The sequence below is a fragment of the Carex rostrata genome, chromosome 5 (assembly GCF_964058835.1).
Source record: "Carex rostrata chromosome 5, lpCarRost1.2, whole genome shotgun sequence".
Lineage (NCBI taxonomy): Eukaryota > Viridiplantae > Streptophyta > Magnoliopsida > Poales > Cyperaceae > Carex > Carex rostrata.
The window spans coordinates 10,237,501-10,251,407 of record NC_135922.1 but is presented as its reverse complement, the minus strand read 5'-3'; the positions used below and the strand labels follow the sequence as shown (position 1 = coordinate 10,251,407).

General features: G+C 34.2%; 2 protein-coding genes across 2 annotated transcripts in view; one reads left to right on the top strand and one right to left on the bottom strand.

Moving 5' to 3' along the window:
- Positions 1-1,058: 1,058 nt before the first annotated feature.
- LOC144553833 (protein FREE1-like) lies at positions 1,059-1,610 on the bottom strand. Its single transcript, XM_078302021.1, has 3 exons — positions 1,501-1,610; positions 1,330-1,363; positions 1,059-1,219 (listed from the first exon to the last, which is right to left on the bottom strand). Exons 1-3 carry the CDS (start codon positions 1,591-1,593, stop codon positions 1,059-1,061), a joined length of 288 nt encoding a protein of 95 aa, XP_078158147.1. The 5' UTR covers positions 1,594-1,610.
- Positions 1,611-13,201: 11,591 nt separating this feature from the next.
- The window catches only part of LOC144554562 (gibberellin 2-beta-dioxygenase 3-like), a 2,498-nt gene continuing 1,792 nt past the window's right edge, over positions 13,202-13,907 (top strand). The window contains exon 1 of the mRNA XM_078302877.1: positions 13,202-13,660. Within this exon, the coding sequence (XP_078159003.1) occupies positions 13,257-13,660 (404 nt within the window). The 5' untranslated portion in view covers positions 13,202-13,256. The remainder of the gene's footprint in view (positions 13,661-13,907) is intronic.

The window sequence follows — 13,907 nt, the reverse complement described above, 5'->3', positions numbered from 1 at the left end:
ATACAAATCAAAGCAAACATGAAAAACAAAAAAAATCTAACATAACACTACTTATAAAAGTATAGCATAACACTGCTTATCATTGGATAAAATTCGAATGATGTTTGTAGCATGCCTCCATTTACTCAAATTCACCTATGAAAATAAAAGAAATCAAATATTTTCTAGCTCACCTAAGAAAGTATAGCATAACACTACTAATATGATGTTGAATATTACATATAAAATAAAATAAATCAGATATTTACTCAAGGTCAAATTATCTAAGAAAATTATATAATAAATTCGAGTTTTATTTTTCAAATATCCTTCTAGATGCTACTTTCAATTATTTTGAATTCTGTAAACATGATCACATAACTCTGTAGACAATTTCGTTGAATATTGTAAACCGGTAAAAAATTTCAATTTTTTTTTTCAATTTTTTTTTAAAAATTTGCATCTAGATGCTACTTTCAATTATTTTGAATTCTATAAACCGTATCACATAACTCTGTAGATAACTTCATTGAATCCTGTAAATGATAAAAAAAATTCAAATTTTAATTTTTTTAAAATTTGCATCTAGATACTACTTTCAAATGTTTTAAATCCTCTAAACCTTATCACATGACTCTGTAAACAATTTCGTTGAATACTATAAACCAGTAAAAAAATTCAAATTTTAATTTTTCCAATTTTTTTTTAAAATTTGCATCTAGATACTACTTCTAATTGTTTTGAATTATGTACATCTTATCATATCACTCTATATAAAGTGTTGTTAAATACTGAAAACATAACAACTAATTTGAAAACACACATGCTATTACATCTACCAATGAGACATCATTTTTATCACTAAACAAAATAAATTACCAATAAATAACATAAATGTTTTCCACAAAACATAACATTTCATAGAAATCAAAGCAAACATGAAGAAGTATAATATAACACTACTTATAAAACATAAATGTTTTCAAATTTTCTCCCTCTTTGATTCTAAGATAGAGTGACCGATGAAGGTGATACACTTTCGCCCCTCTGGCATCAACACCATCACCTCCAGATAGCCATCAAGAAATTCTGTAAACATAATACACGAATTCTATAAACCATCCTAAAGAAGTAACGAAGGGTAAATAGTATTTATAAGTATTTCTAACATGAAGATGTACAGTGCAAACAGGGCATGCAACTTCCCTCAACAGCCCACCTGATCCATTGGATTTGGAACCTGTCATGAAAAGCATCAGATATATGAATATATCTTTAACGCTTCACCACCAAAATAAACTTCAAACAATTTTTGGACTTGCATAGTTCAACAAATCATTAGAGATGTACCTGAAGTTGACTTCCGATTTCTCTCCAATTCCTCCTGCTCAAAAATATTAGACAAAATATTAGTTAAAAAGCATCATAATCTATGCACTTAAAGCAACCATTTTTTTATATTTTTGAGTGCTTTAATGATTTATTGATAAACAAAAGCATAGCAAAAGAATATGCATATACCTGGAGCTTTCTGGCAAGATTCTCATGACTTTGCACAGTCGGCTTGTTACCAGCTTCTTTTGCAGTACTCCTGCCAGTGCTTGGATCCAGCATTCGAATTCCATCTAAGCCAATCTAAAACCATTCTCAAATATTAGATCCAATTTTGAATTTCTCTCTATTTCTTGTACCAGCCAGGCATGACCAAATTCGGTCCAATATCTGGTTGGAGCCATCCGATCCGCATCAATATTCGTGCAGACAACTTCAAAATTAGCACGGATCAAGTGTGCATGAATCTTGATGCAGATCGGACAGTTCAGACCTGACATCCAACAGAATTCCCTAGGATGTATTGCTGAATTATGGTAGATTCTTTTGGTTAGATTTCAATCAATCAATATTGGTTCATTTGTCAACAAATCCTAGCACGTGCAAGCCAGAAAAGATCTAAGTTGTTACTTTTCAGTTCTATCATAATTACTTTTTAATTATACTTTTATCTTGCTAATAGGATTTGAGCAGCGATCCTTTAGCACAACAAACAGTCCTGTGCTTGGATTCACCTGCTACATACTTCAGCCATCTCTTCTATAACCAATCCTGCCTCCTCGAAGAAATGCCTCAAGCGGAGGTCTGACAAATGGTGATGTTGATCGGGAAGGGCGAAGCGGAGCCAGGCGAGGTCGAAGCCATTGAGGAGAACTTGTCTTGGAATAGAACTCTTTGGCAACCGATAACATCCATTTTTTGTTTACCTCCGACGGGTTACCCTTGAAAGCCTCACCACTGATGCATCTACCTGATTTTAGAAAATAATTGTTAATAGTATAATCAATATGTACAAATTTCTATGGAAAGAGGAATTGTTGAGAGAAGTACGGACCACTGCATACTTGATATCTCGTTGAGGCATTTTCACAAACACCTGATATATGTGTGGTGCTTTTATAAGTGTGTATTTGTCCCTCATTTGAAATTTGAAACACACCTTCAGTTGACAAAGAAGAAGAAGAAATAGCAATAAGATCATCCACCAAAGAGAAATACAATGAGATCACATCACCAGACGACTCGAACAACAATGAGTCAGACGAATCTCACTGTATCACCACTTCTCAGCAATGAGTCGGATGAACAACAATGACAAAAAGCGAGAATTAGTTGATCAAATACATGAAAACCGGAAAGCATAATTCAAGGTGGAGGAAAGAAAGGTGATCCACTGATGCTTCAACCGAATCTGATACTCCCTCAGCTGCTCAGACAAGTTCGATCGCGTTCATCACGCGCCTTAGAGTGTTGGTCCTGCTGGTATGAGGCAGCGTTCTCCATTGGGAAGGGTTTCTAGATAAGAACGGAGAGGAGAAGAGAGAGAGAGAGAGGAGGGGGTAAGGAGCTGTGGTTTAGGCCTCTAGAGGGGTTATACTCTCACCGGCGAGGCCGTCGGAGGTTCGGTGACTTGTCAGAGCGGTGGCCGTTGGATGGGAGGTCGGGTCAAATCTCGGTGGTCAGAATTTTGAGGAGAGAGCAAGAGAATCGGTGGTCAGAAATTTTGAGGAGAGAGCAAGAGAACGGGAAAAAAATAAGAGAGATCGGGTTTTAAATAAGGAAGGTGGGGGTAGTTAGAGTTTGACAGTTTGAAACGCGTGAAAATGGTAGGCGGGGATTTTCGGGGGACTGAACGACGGGGGATGATATCTTTTCTCTTTAATTAAAGAAGTTATAAACGCTATTTTTATTTCTTTTTCAAAATTTACTATTTACTTCTTTCTAAGCTAGGTATATTTTGATATTTTGATATTGTTTCCTTATTTAATTTACCGATATTTTTATTAAGGAATCGACTAACAGTCCCCCTAGTTCAGTCCCCTATCTGTCCCCCGCACTAAAAGACAAAAAAAATAGTTAAAACGTGCTAATTACCACCAAAGAGCAAGATTAATGCTATTTTATTAATAGTCAAAACGTATAGTATTCATACCTATGGATTTATAGTATTCATACTTATTATCAGAACCATTCGTCATATGTAAACACAAGTTGGAGGGGACCAGTAATGACCAGGGGGACCGCTGATGTCTTGTGACAGTCTGGATTGGGGACCGCAACCGCCTGAAAGCGACATTTGCCAAAATTGGAGACCACTACAGCGAATCTATATATTATTCATATCTAAATAAAGAAGTATTCATATCTAAACAAATGAAGTATTCATACTGGCGATTACGAAGTATTCATACATGTTTGAAATAATATACAATTCAAAATTCAAAGTCAGATTCATCTCTCTCACCCCACCTCTTCTAAGAAGTATTCGTACTGACGATTACGAAGTATTCATACATGTTTGAAATAATTTATACAATTCAATATTCAAAGTCAGATTCATCTCTCTCACCCCACCTCTTCCAAGAAGTATTCATACTGACGATTACGAAGTATTCATACATGTTCAAAATAATTTATACAATTCAAAATTCAAAGTCAGATTCATCTCTCTCACCCCACCTCTTCCAAGAAGTATTCATACTGACGATTACAAAGTATTCATACATGTTCAAAATAATTTATACAATTTAAAATTCATTGTCAGATTCATCTCTCTCACCCCACCTCTTCCAAGAAGTATTCATATCTAACATGAAGTATGCATATCTAACAAATGAAGTATTCATATCTAACTAATAAAGTATTCATATGTTCCACTTTGACAACCTTCGCTGGGCTAGCATGGACCCCTCCAATGGTGCACCACGCTCTCCCGCCCAGATCTCGATGGTGCACTGCACTCTCCTCGCCTGATCTCGTCGGATCTCGATGGTGCATCACGCTCTCCTCGTCGAATCTCAAAGGTGCACCACGCTATCCTCGCTAGATCTCGACGGTGCACCACACTCTCCTCGCCGGATCTCAACGGTGCACCACGCCGAGAAAGAGACTCGGAGAAGGAAGCCGTGGAGAAGGAAAATTTGAAGTTCAGCAAGTTCAGCGAGGGATTTTCAATTATAGTTAGCAGGGAACTACTAATGATTGCATTAATTAACTACCATAAACCATTAATCGGGGGGGACAGATAGGGGACTGAAAAGGGGGGGACAGTATCTTTACTCTTTTATTAATATCCACAATTAAAAAAATTATAAATATCCATGATTTTTTTATATTTTTAAAAATGTTCAAACTGTCAGACTTTTTGGTGTTTCATTTATTTTCAGAACTCTCAGGAATTCTGGCAGTCCTGAGATTTTTTGTTTTTGTGTGTTATTTTTCCTAACATATGAGTTATTATATATAAACATTTGAATTAAAGAATAAAGTTTGATTGGTATAGTATAGGTTATCATCTTTGCCTCACCCCCAAAGGTTCCAGGTTCAAATTAGGCCTTAGAATTTCTTATTTATTTTCAAAAGTCACGTGCATTGAATTTTGAAGAGTAGAATTCGAACTACGTGTTTTTAAGTTCACTAACTCTTTCTATGAATTCAAATTCTAAAGCTTATCGAATTGACTTAAAATGATAAATTCGAACTATTGAAACTCGTCTACATTACAAGTGATGCATCTATATGTAAATTTTTCTAATAATTTTTTTATAGAATCAAGTGGTAAAAAAATATTCAAAAAATGAACGCATTAAAATTTATTTATAAACATTCTAATTTTAACTGTTTGACTTTATACTAGATTAATTTGAAAATGAGGAGGGATCCAATTACACCATTTTTTGGTGACACCGGATTACACCCTACATTTTTAAAGTACAAACAGTCGATCCAAACCGTTCAACATTATGGATATATTAAAATGTGCTTGCAGATCAAATTTTATATATTTTTTGAATTATTTTGCTATTTATTAAGATGGGTACAAAAATTCAATGGTCTGAATATAGCGATTTTGTTAAATACTTAATAAATAATAAAAAATTCAAAAAAAATATAAAATTTGATCAGCAAGCACATTTTAATATATCCATCATGTTGAATGGTTTGGATCGACTATTTGAACTTTCAAAACTTTAAAAATAGAGAGTGTAATTCGATGTCACCAAAAAAGGTGTAATTGGATTCCTCGTAAGATAGACAGATTTCAACAGTTCAGATTCATCATTTAAAGTTAATCCAATATTTTTTTAGATTTTGAGTTAAAAAAAAGTTGGTAAACTTAAGGAACACCTTAGTTCTACCCAATTTGAGTAATTTGATTTCTTTTTGGACTGATGCTTATTTTGAGTTATGATTTATGCTCATTTTGAGCAAAACTAGGGTGTAATGTGTTTACCAAGAAGGGTTGATAAGCACACCTTTAAAGGGCTATCAGATTGACTTTCAACTACTTATTTAAACTGTTGAAATCCAAGTACCTCGTGAGTGATACATATACCTGCAAAAAATTTAAAGTTTTGAATTCATTTAGTACATTGTGAAACAATAAAAAAAAGATGATAAATTAATACATAAAACAATTAAAAAAATAACATATAAAATGTTCATTGTTTTGACTGCTTGACCATGTACTAAATGAACTCGAAACTTTAAAAAATTTACATGTATATGCATCACTCACGAAGTATTTGGATTTCAACTGTTTTGCTCAAATATAAGAGCAAAATTAGGGTGTGATGTGCTCACCAAGAAGGATTAGTGAGCACATCTCAAAAGACTATCGAATTAATTAACTTCGAACTACGAATCCAAACCGTTGAAATTCAAGTACTTCGTGAGTGATACATATATATGCAAAATTTTAATGTTTCGAATTCATTTAGTACATTGTCAAGCGGTAAAAAAAATGATGATAAATTAATACATAAAATAATTAAAAAAATAACATAAAATCTCCTCCTAATTAAACTTTTCAAGCATCGTATTGGTCCAGGTAATGCTCTAGCAAAAAAAGACTTGTTGTTTGAGAAGGTTCTATTTCTTTGTCTTCTAAACTTGAGTTAATTTTACATGAGTTTTATTTTGATAGTTTAGCTCCTCCTCACATTTACCTATTCATTCTTATTTATTAGATTCAATGTATCTAGACTTGTAAATTAGGCTTGCATCTTACTTATAATAATATTCTGTTATGACAGTTAGTGCAACACTATTGCTAACTTGTAATCAGAGGTCAAAGTCTATATATATAATACTGTAACTGTTTTGAGGTTAATGAAAATCACAGCATTTCATTCAATCATTTCTCTATTCTAAATTCTTATATGGTATCAGATAGCCTCTTCTTCTCCCTTTCTTTCTCTCTCTTGCTTTCTTGATTCGACCATGGCAGATCTCACCTCTGCATCTTCTCCCTTCGATCCTCCTTCTCAGGGCTCCAATCCACCTGATTCGATTGTGCACATCTCTATCCCCGTGTCAATAACCAAACTCGATCGTGATAATTTCCTTACATGGAAATCTCAGGTTGAACCTATTATCCTTGGATACGGCCTTTCCAATCACATTGATGACTCATTCACTCCACCAACAAAGAATCTGGTTGTTAATGGTGTATCAAGGGACAATCCGAGCTTCTCCTCTTGGAACAGGCAAGATATGCTCTTGCTCGGGTGGCTCAGATCCACCATGTCTTCATCCGTGTTGTCTCAATACATCAACAGCAAGATCATTCTTCATCTCTGGATGGCTCTCCATCGGGTCTATGCTGTTGTCTCCTTTGCTCGAGTGATGGAATTGCGGCGTTCGCTTCAATCAAGAACTCATGGAAACCGGTCTTGCTCAGACTACTACACTCAGATGCTCAACATAGCAGATCAGCTTGCCTCTACGAGTCATTCGATTCCCGATTCTGATCTGGTGAGTTACATTCTTACCGGCTTAGGTTCTGAGTTTAATTCTTTTGTTGTCTCCCTGACAACCCGAGCAAATTCAGTGTCTCTAGCTGAACTACACGGTTTTCTTCTTGCTCATGAGAAGCTCCTCTCCTCTCAACTACTCTCTTCTACTTCTCCTCAACGGGCCTCTTCTCAACAGACCGAAGTAATTCCTTCTTCCTCTCAACAGGCCGAAGTACTTCCCTCTCCCTCTTGGCCTGCTACAGGTCCGGGCCTTATTCCACCTCACCAAGTCTCTACAACCCATGATTTCACTCCTTTGGCTGCACCCGAGCAGCTCCCAGCTGAAGCTCCAGTCTCTAAGCACCACATGATTACTAGGCAGCAGTCCCGCACTCGACGTCCAAAACTTTTTCCCGATCATGTCACGCATCTTACTACTCGCCATCCCCTTTCTATCCCGGCCGACGATGAGCCTACATCTTTCACTAGTGCAAATAAATCTCCTCAATAGAGTGAGGCTATGGCAAATGAACTCAATGCGCTCGCTCACAATAACACATGGGTTCTTGTTCCTCCTAGCCCGACTTCTCACGTTATTGGATGCAAATGGATTTTCAAGATCAACTGCAAAGCGAATGGCTCAATTGAACGTCACAAAGCGTGACTTGTGGCAAAGGGGTTTAGTCAAGAGAAAGGCATAGACTACAACAAAACTTTTAGCCCGGTGGTCAAACCGACAACAATTCGAGTGGTGCTCTCCCTTGCCATCTCTCACAAATGGCCAATCCGACAATTGGATGTCAATAATGCATTCCTCCATGGAGACCTTCAAGAACAAGTCTTTATGTCTCAACCTCCCGGGTTCATTGATCCGCTTCGACTTCACATATGTGTCTTTTAAAGAAAGCGCTCTATGGCCTTAAACAAGCTCCACGTGCTTGGTTTAACAAACTTGCTTCTGCTCTATCCGAACTTGATTTCAAGGCCTCTCAATCCGACCCTTCTTTGTTCATTCGGGCCTCTACCAATTTCCTTACTATTCTTCTTGTCTATGTAGATGACATTATAGTTATGGGTTCTCACCCCGACCAAGTCACTTCTCTTATAGGTGATCTTGCATCGCGCTTTTCTTTAAAAGATCTTAGTTCCTTACACTATTTTTTAGGGATCCAAGTAACTCCCACTTCACATGGCATCCACCTCTCTCAACCAAAGTACATCCGTGATCTCCTTGTTCAATCCAAGATGGATGGATCAAAGCCTTGCTCCACTCCTTGTGCCTCCAGTCATGCACTCTCCAAGCTTGATGGCTCACCTATGGCCGAACCCCACCAATACCGTAGCGCGGTTGGTGCTCTTCAATACGCCACCATCACTAGACTGGACATCTCATTTGTCGTGAACAAAGCATCGCAATTCATGCATGCTCCAACGGATGCGCATTGGAATGCCGTGAAAAGCATTCTTTGTTATCTCAAAGGCACTCCTCATCACGGTCTTCATCTACACGCTTCTTCATCCTTTGATCTCCACGCTTATTCCGATGCCGATTGGGTGGGATGCCCGGACAATAGGCGCTCTACCACGGGATTTTGTATTTTCCTTGGCTCAAATCTCCTCTCATGGCGATCGAAAAAGCAAACTTCGGTCTCTCGTTCTAGCACCGAGGCTGAATATCGAAGCATGGTGATTGCATGTGCCGAGCTCATTTGGATCCAACAACTTTTGCGTGAACGTCATGTCCCTCTTCTCACCAAACCAAGCCTTTGGTGTGACAATAATTTCGGTGCCACTTTTCTCGCCTCAAACCCGGTCTTTCATGCAAGAACAAAGTACATTGAGATTGATTTTCACTTTGTGCGTGAACGGGTTGCTTCGAAAGAACTCATGGTGCGGTTTATTTGCTCAAAGGATCAACTTGCCAACCTATTCACCAAGGGATTGCCTTCTCCAAGACTACAATTTTTGTGCTCCAAACTTAGTTTAGCTAATGCTACCCCTTCGCTTGAGGGGGGGGGGGGGGGGTATTAGATTCAATATATCTAGACTTGTAAATTAGGCTTGCATCTTACTTATAACAATATTCTGTTATGACAGTTAGTGCAGGACTATTGTAGAACATATATAACGCTTCGGATTTCGATATTAATTATGATTTAAATGTTATGATCATGATTAGTGGAATCCAAAGAGTGTAAATTAATATCGAAATCCGAACCGCCATAATTAATCCGAACAGTATTCTTTTCTAGAATATAATTTTGTAAATTACTGCTCACCATTGGTGACTTGCCATAATGAACATACCTAATAAGCGCCATTTGATAATATCTAAAGAGTGAGGCTATGTTACTACGCATAGTGCAAATTGGTCCGTACTATAGATCAATATTTTTTTTTTCAAAGTTTAAATAGTCGATATAAATTGTTCAATATGATCTTCATATGCAAATGCACTTGCCGACTAAATTTTACATTCTTTAGAATTTTTTTATTATTTTTTGGATAGGTTGAAAATTACTATATTTGAATGGTCTAGAATATTTAGATCAAGTGATTTTCTACCGGTCTAAAATAATAGTAAAGAAAATTATACAAAAAATGAAAATTGTTAAATATAAGTACATTTTTATATGGAGATCATGATGAACGGTTCAGATCAATTGTTTAGACTTTGAAAATAAAGTTATTGATTCATAGTACGGAGCAATATATGCTATGTATAGTAACCATAGCCTCACTCGTATCTAAAAGATGGTAAATTCTTTTATAATTATTATATTGAAAAATTGACAATGAATTTTTATATTACATTTAATTAAATATTATTTGATGATGCGCCAAACACAGTTAATTAATCGTAGAAATTTATATGCACTTGATGTACTATATTTAAAATATATTTCAAATCTCAACATATAAATATATTTATATGATGAGAAGGGATCTACATACAATATTTTATAGCAACAATATCTTACAACATTATTTTTCAAAGTCTAAACAATCAAACTCGAAACCATTCAACATGATCACAATTATAAAATGTGTTTGACGATCAAATGTTACATTTTTTTTTGAATTTTTTTACTATTTATTATGTTACAAAATTATTGTTTTCATATATATCATTAAATTTTGTACCCATCTTAATAAAACTAAAAAAATTATAAAAAATTGTAAAATTTGCATGATCTCCGAGCACATCTTATAAGATCATATTAAACGGTTTGGATCGACTGTTTGGACTTTAAAAAAATCATATTGTAAGATGTTATAACTATAAAATGTTGTAAGTGGATCGCTTCTCATGATATGTGAATTTTAAAATGAAAAATATGATAATTGATGGATGTGATATGAACTGGTAAAAAAGATACACTAACGGATAACAGAGGGTGCTAATATAATATAGCTTTTAGGATTCATTTTTTTACTTTTCATATTTTAAATTTCCCATACTAATTTATACGAGATGAAGAATCTGATCATCATTAAAAAAAAATGCTAAGCACAAATGCATTGTTCGTCAAGTAGATTGACATAAAAAAATTTTGACCTCGCGGATAGTGAACTATTTTTGTAGTGACTTATGTCACTTCATAATTAAATATTTTGAAAAAAATTAATAATTCAATGTTTTTTATGTTGACAAATAATCAATAATTATTTTTGTATCTTTACTCGTGATCAATGAAAATTAAACAGATAACATTCGTTCGATCTCCTTTTCGTTCTCTACATAAATGTAAATATAAAAATTACATATGACACCTAATTATAACTTCTTTCTCTTTCTAAAATGGCTTATGCAAATTTTTGTTAATGTCTCTTTTAGATTAACAAAATTAAACCTAACCCAGTTCACATAATATATACATGAAAATAAACATTTGTCAGACAATAAACTAATGATAAAGCACTAATTAATACCACTAGAAGCCAATAGTGTAACGATATGATATTATAAATTATTTATTTTGTTAGAAATAATCCATTAAAATTCAATAGAACACCTTTAGCATAAAATAATTTTATGATTCTGGTATGATAATTCTTGATTCTATGTGCATCCATCCATCCATATATAGGTTCATGCATTCAAAATTGATGTTGAAATCCACTAATTTGTTCAACAACAAAATTAGCCATTGTATATATCACTATTTGATATAAATGGAGAGAATTCATATAATTCACGCCAATAAAGAAAAAAAATAGTAAGAAAACACTTATTTCCCCTTCTCTCTTTCTTTACTCAATAGGAAATGATGGAAACCATTTTCATTTTAATCAATTTAATTGATCTGACATAGTGGAACTAATCCAATTCCAAATCTGGTGAAATATTTTTAGTAGGACAAAGCGAAAAATGGTAACCATTTTCATTTTATTCAACTTGATAGAATATATATAGTGGAATTAATCCAATTCCAAATCTTGTAATATTTTTAGTAGGACAAAGCGAAAAATGGAAGTATCATTTTCATTTTATTCAACTTGATATTATATAGTGGAATTAATCCAATTACAAATCCGGTGAAATTGTTTCAAAAAAAATGTAAAATTTGGTCTCCAAACACATTAATATGGAGAACAAGATGAACGATTTGGATCGGTCATTTGGATTTTGAATTCGGTGATTTATAATCCAATGCACAAAAATGCCTATACATTGCAATGTATGGTAGCCTTACTCTCTCTATATATATAAAAGCTGTTTTAGAAATGAGCACTGAAAATAACAGTAACGATTTGTTTATATCAAACTAATTTCATATCCATACGAAAATAAAATACGGTTTCCTTTCTTATCCTAAATAAAAAGAGAATCTCTCATTTATGCCTCTCTCTTCATCTTTATCTTGAAATAGAGAAGAGTAAAGCTAAAACATATATACGACTCTTGCTTCTATATATATATATTGAACATTAGGTTTATTTATGTTTTTTTTCGAGGAAAGTTGGAAGTTGAGTCTTCATCTTGAAATAGATATTCGTGCATCGTCATCTAACTATTGTTTAAGATAAAGATGAAAATTTTCTTATCTTTAAATAGTGTGAACCACTTAGCTTTTTACAATGTAAACCATTGCTGTTTAGGGATTATGATCTTCATAACGATTTTTTATTTTTTATTTTTTTTAAAAACTTGGTAGTGACTACTAAGACTTCATAACGAACTTTAATTGCTAGGAATTAAATTCTATAAATTTTATATTTTCTCCTTTTATCAAAGAAAAAGTAAATGAAATGGAACATATATTTAGTATCGATGTTTTCTTTCTATTGTAAAAATGTTGTGATTTAAAAAACAATGTAAATTTGAGGTTTCAAAGTTTAAACAGTCGATTGGGTACTACTCAACTTGATGACTGTAATAAAATGTGCTTCCAGAACAAATTTTATTTTTTTTGAAAATATATTACTGTCTTTTAAATAGGTACAAAATCAGAAGATCCTAAGGCAATAATTTTTTTCTAAAAATATTAAATTTATCTTGAAGCACATTTAATATGAAAATCACATATTCACATTGAGAGGTTTTAATCGATTTTTTGAACTTTAAAAACGGAGATAAGAATCTAAGCTATGATTGGATACAATACAATGTGCCATTTTAACTTTTAACCCTGCTCTTCTTCATCATTATATCTATTATTAAAAATTTGGCTCAAACTTTATAGCAAATCAGACTCAGAGGAAAGCATTAATAGTGATTTAACAATTTTATGATAAACATGAGGTTACCTAGAAAAGTACCAACAATTAATATCCCAATTAACACACCCCCTGTTTTGCTGTGGTGCTCTGTTATCTCTGTTCACATGCAAATGCATACAATCCCCATAGTCCCCTGCTCAATCTCTCTCTATATATACTTCCTCCTCCACTCCCTCTTTGTCACATGCATTCAATTAATCTTCATCTTTTCTCTCAATCCTTCACTTATACCTCCAACCCTCTTTACTTCTCTATAAACAAACCATGGTTCTATCAGCAAATCCAGGACTAGACCAAATATCTATTATCGAATCCCCTGACATGGGAGACTACCTTTCCTCAATCCCAATCATTGATCTTTCGAGCTCAAGTTCACCAGAGACCATTGTGCAGGCATGCAAAGAGTTTGGTTTCTTCAAGGTTATAAATCATGGAGTATCCATCGATTTGGTCGAGAAGCTAGAGGCTGAGGCGGTGAAATTCTTCGCCATGCCACAGTCAGAGAAGGACAAATCAGGGCCGTCGAATCCATTCGGTTATGGAAGTAAGAAAATCGGTAGAAAAGGTGATGTTGGTTGGTTGGAATATCTCCTTATTGCTACAAATGCTGAACCATTTTCCGAATCTTCGATTGCGTTTCTAAGAGATTCTTCTTCCTCATCGTTTAGGTATGCATTGGACTTTTCTCTTATATTTTTTGTTTTCATTCTTTTTGGTACACGATTGTGTTGCTCTTTTAGGTAACAATTGTACTATGTACATGAATTTGTTAAATAATTAATTACTCTAGTAATGAACAGTTATAATGTGCAAAAGTTGAAGTTGGTAAACAAGATGTAGTTTTGAATCTGACACCATTTACTCTGTAAAATATAACACAAGAAGTACATTAAATATTTTTTTAATCTATGCTAT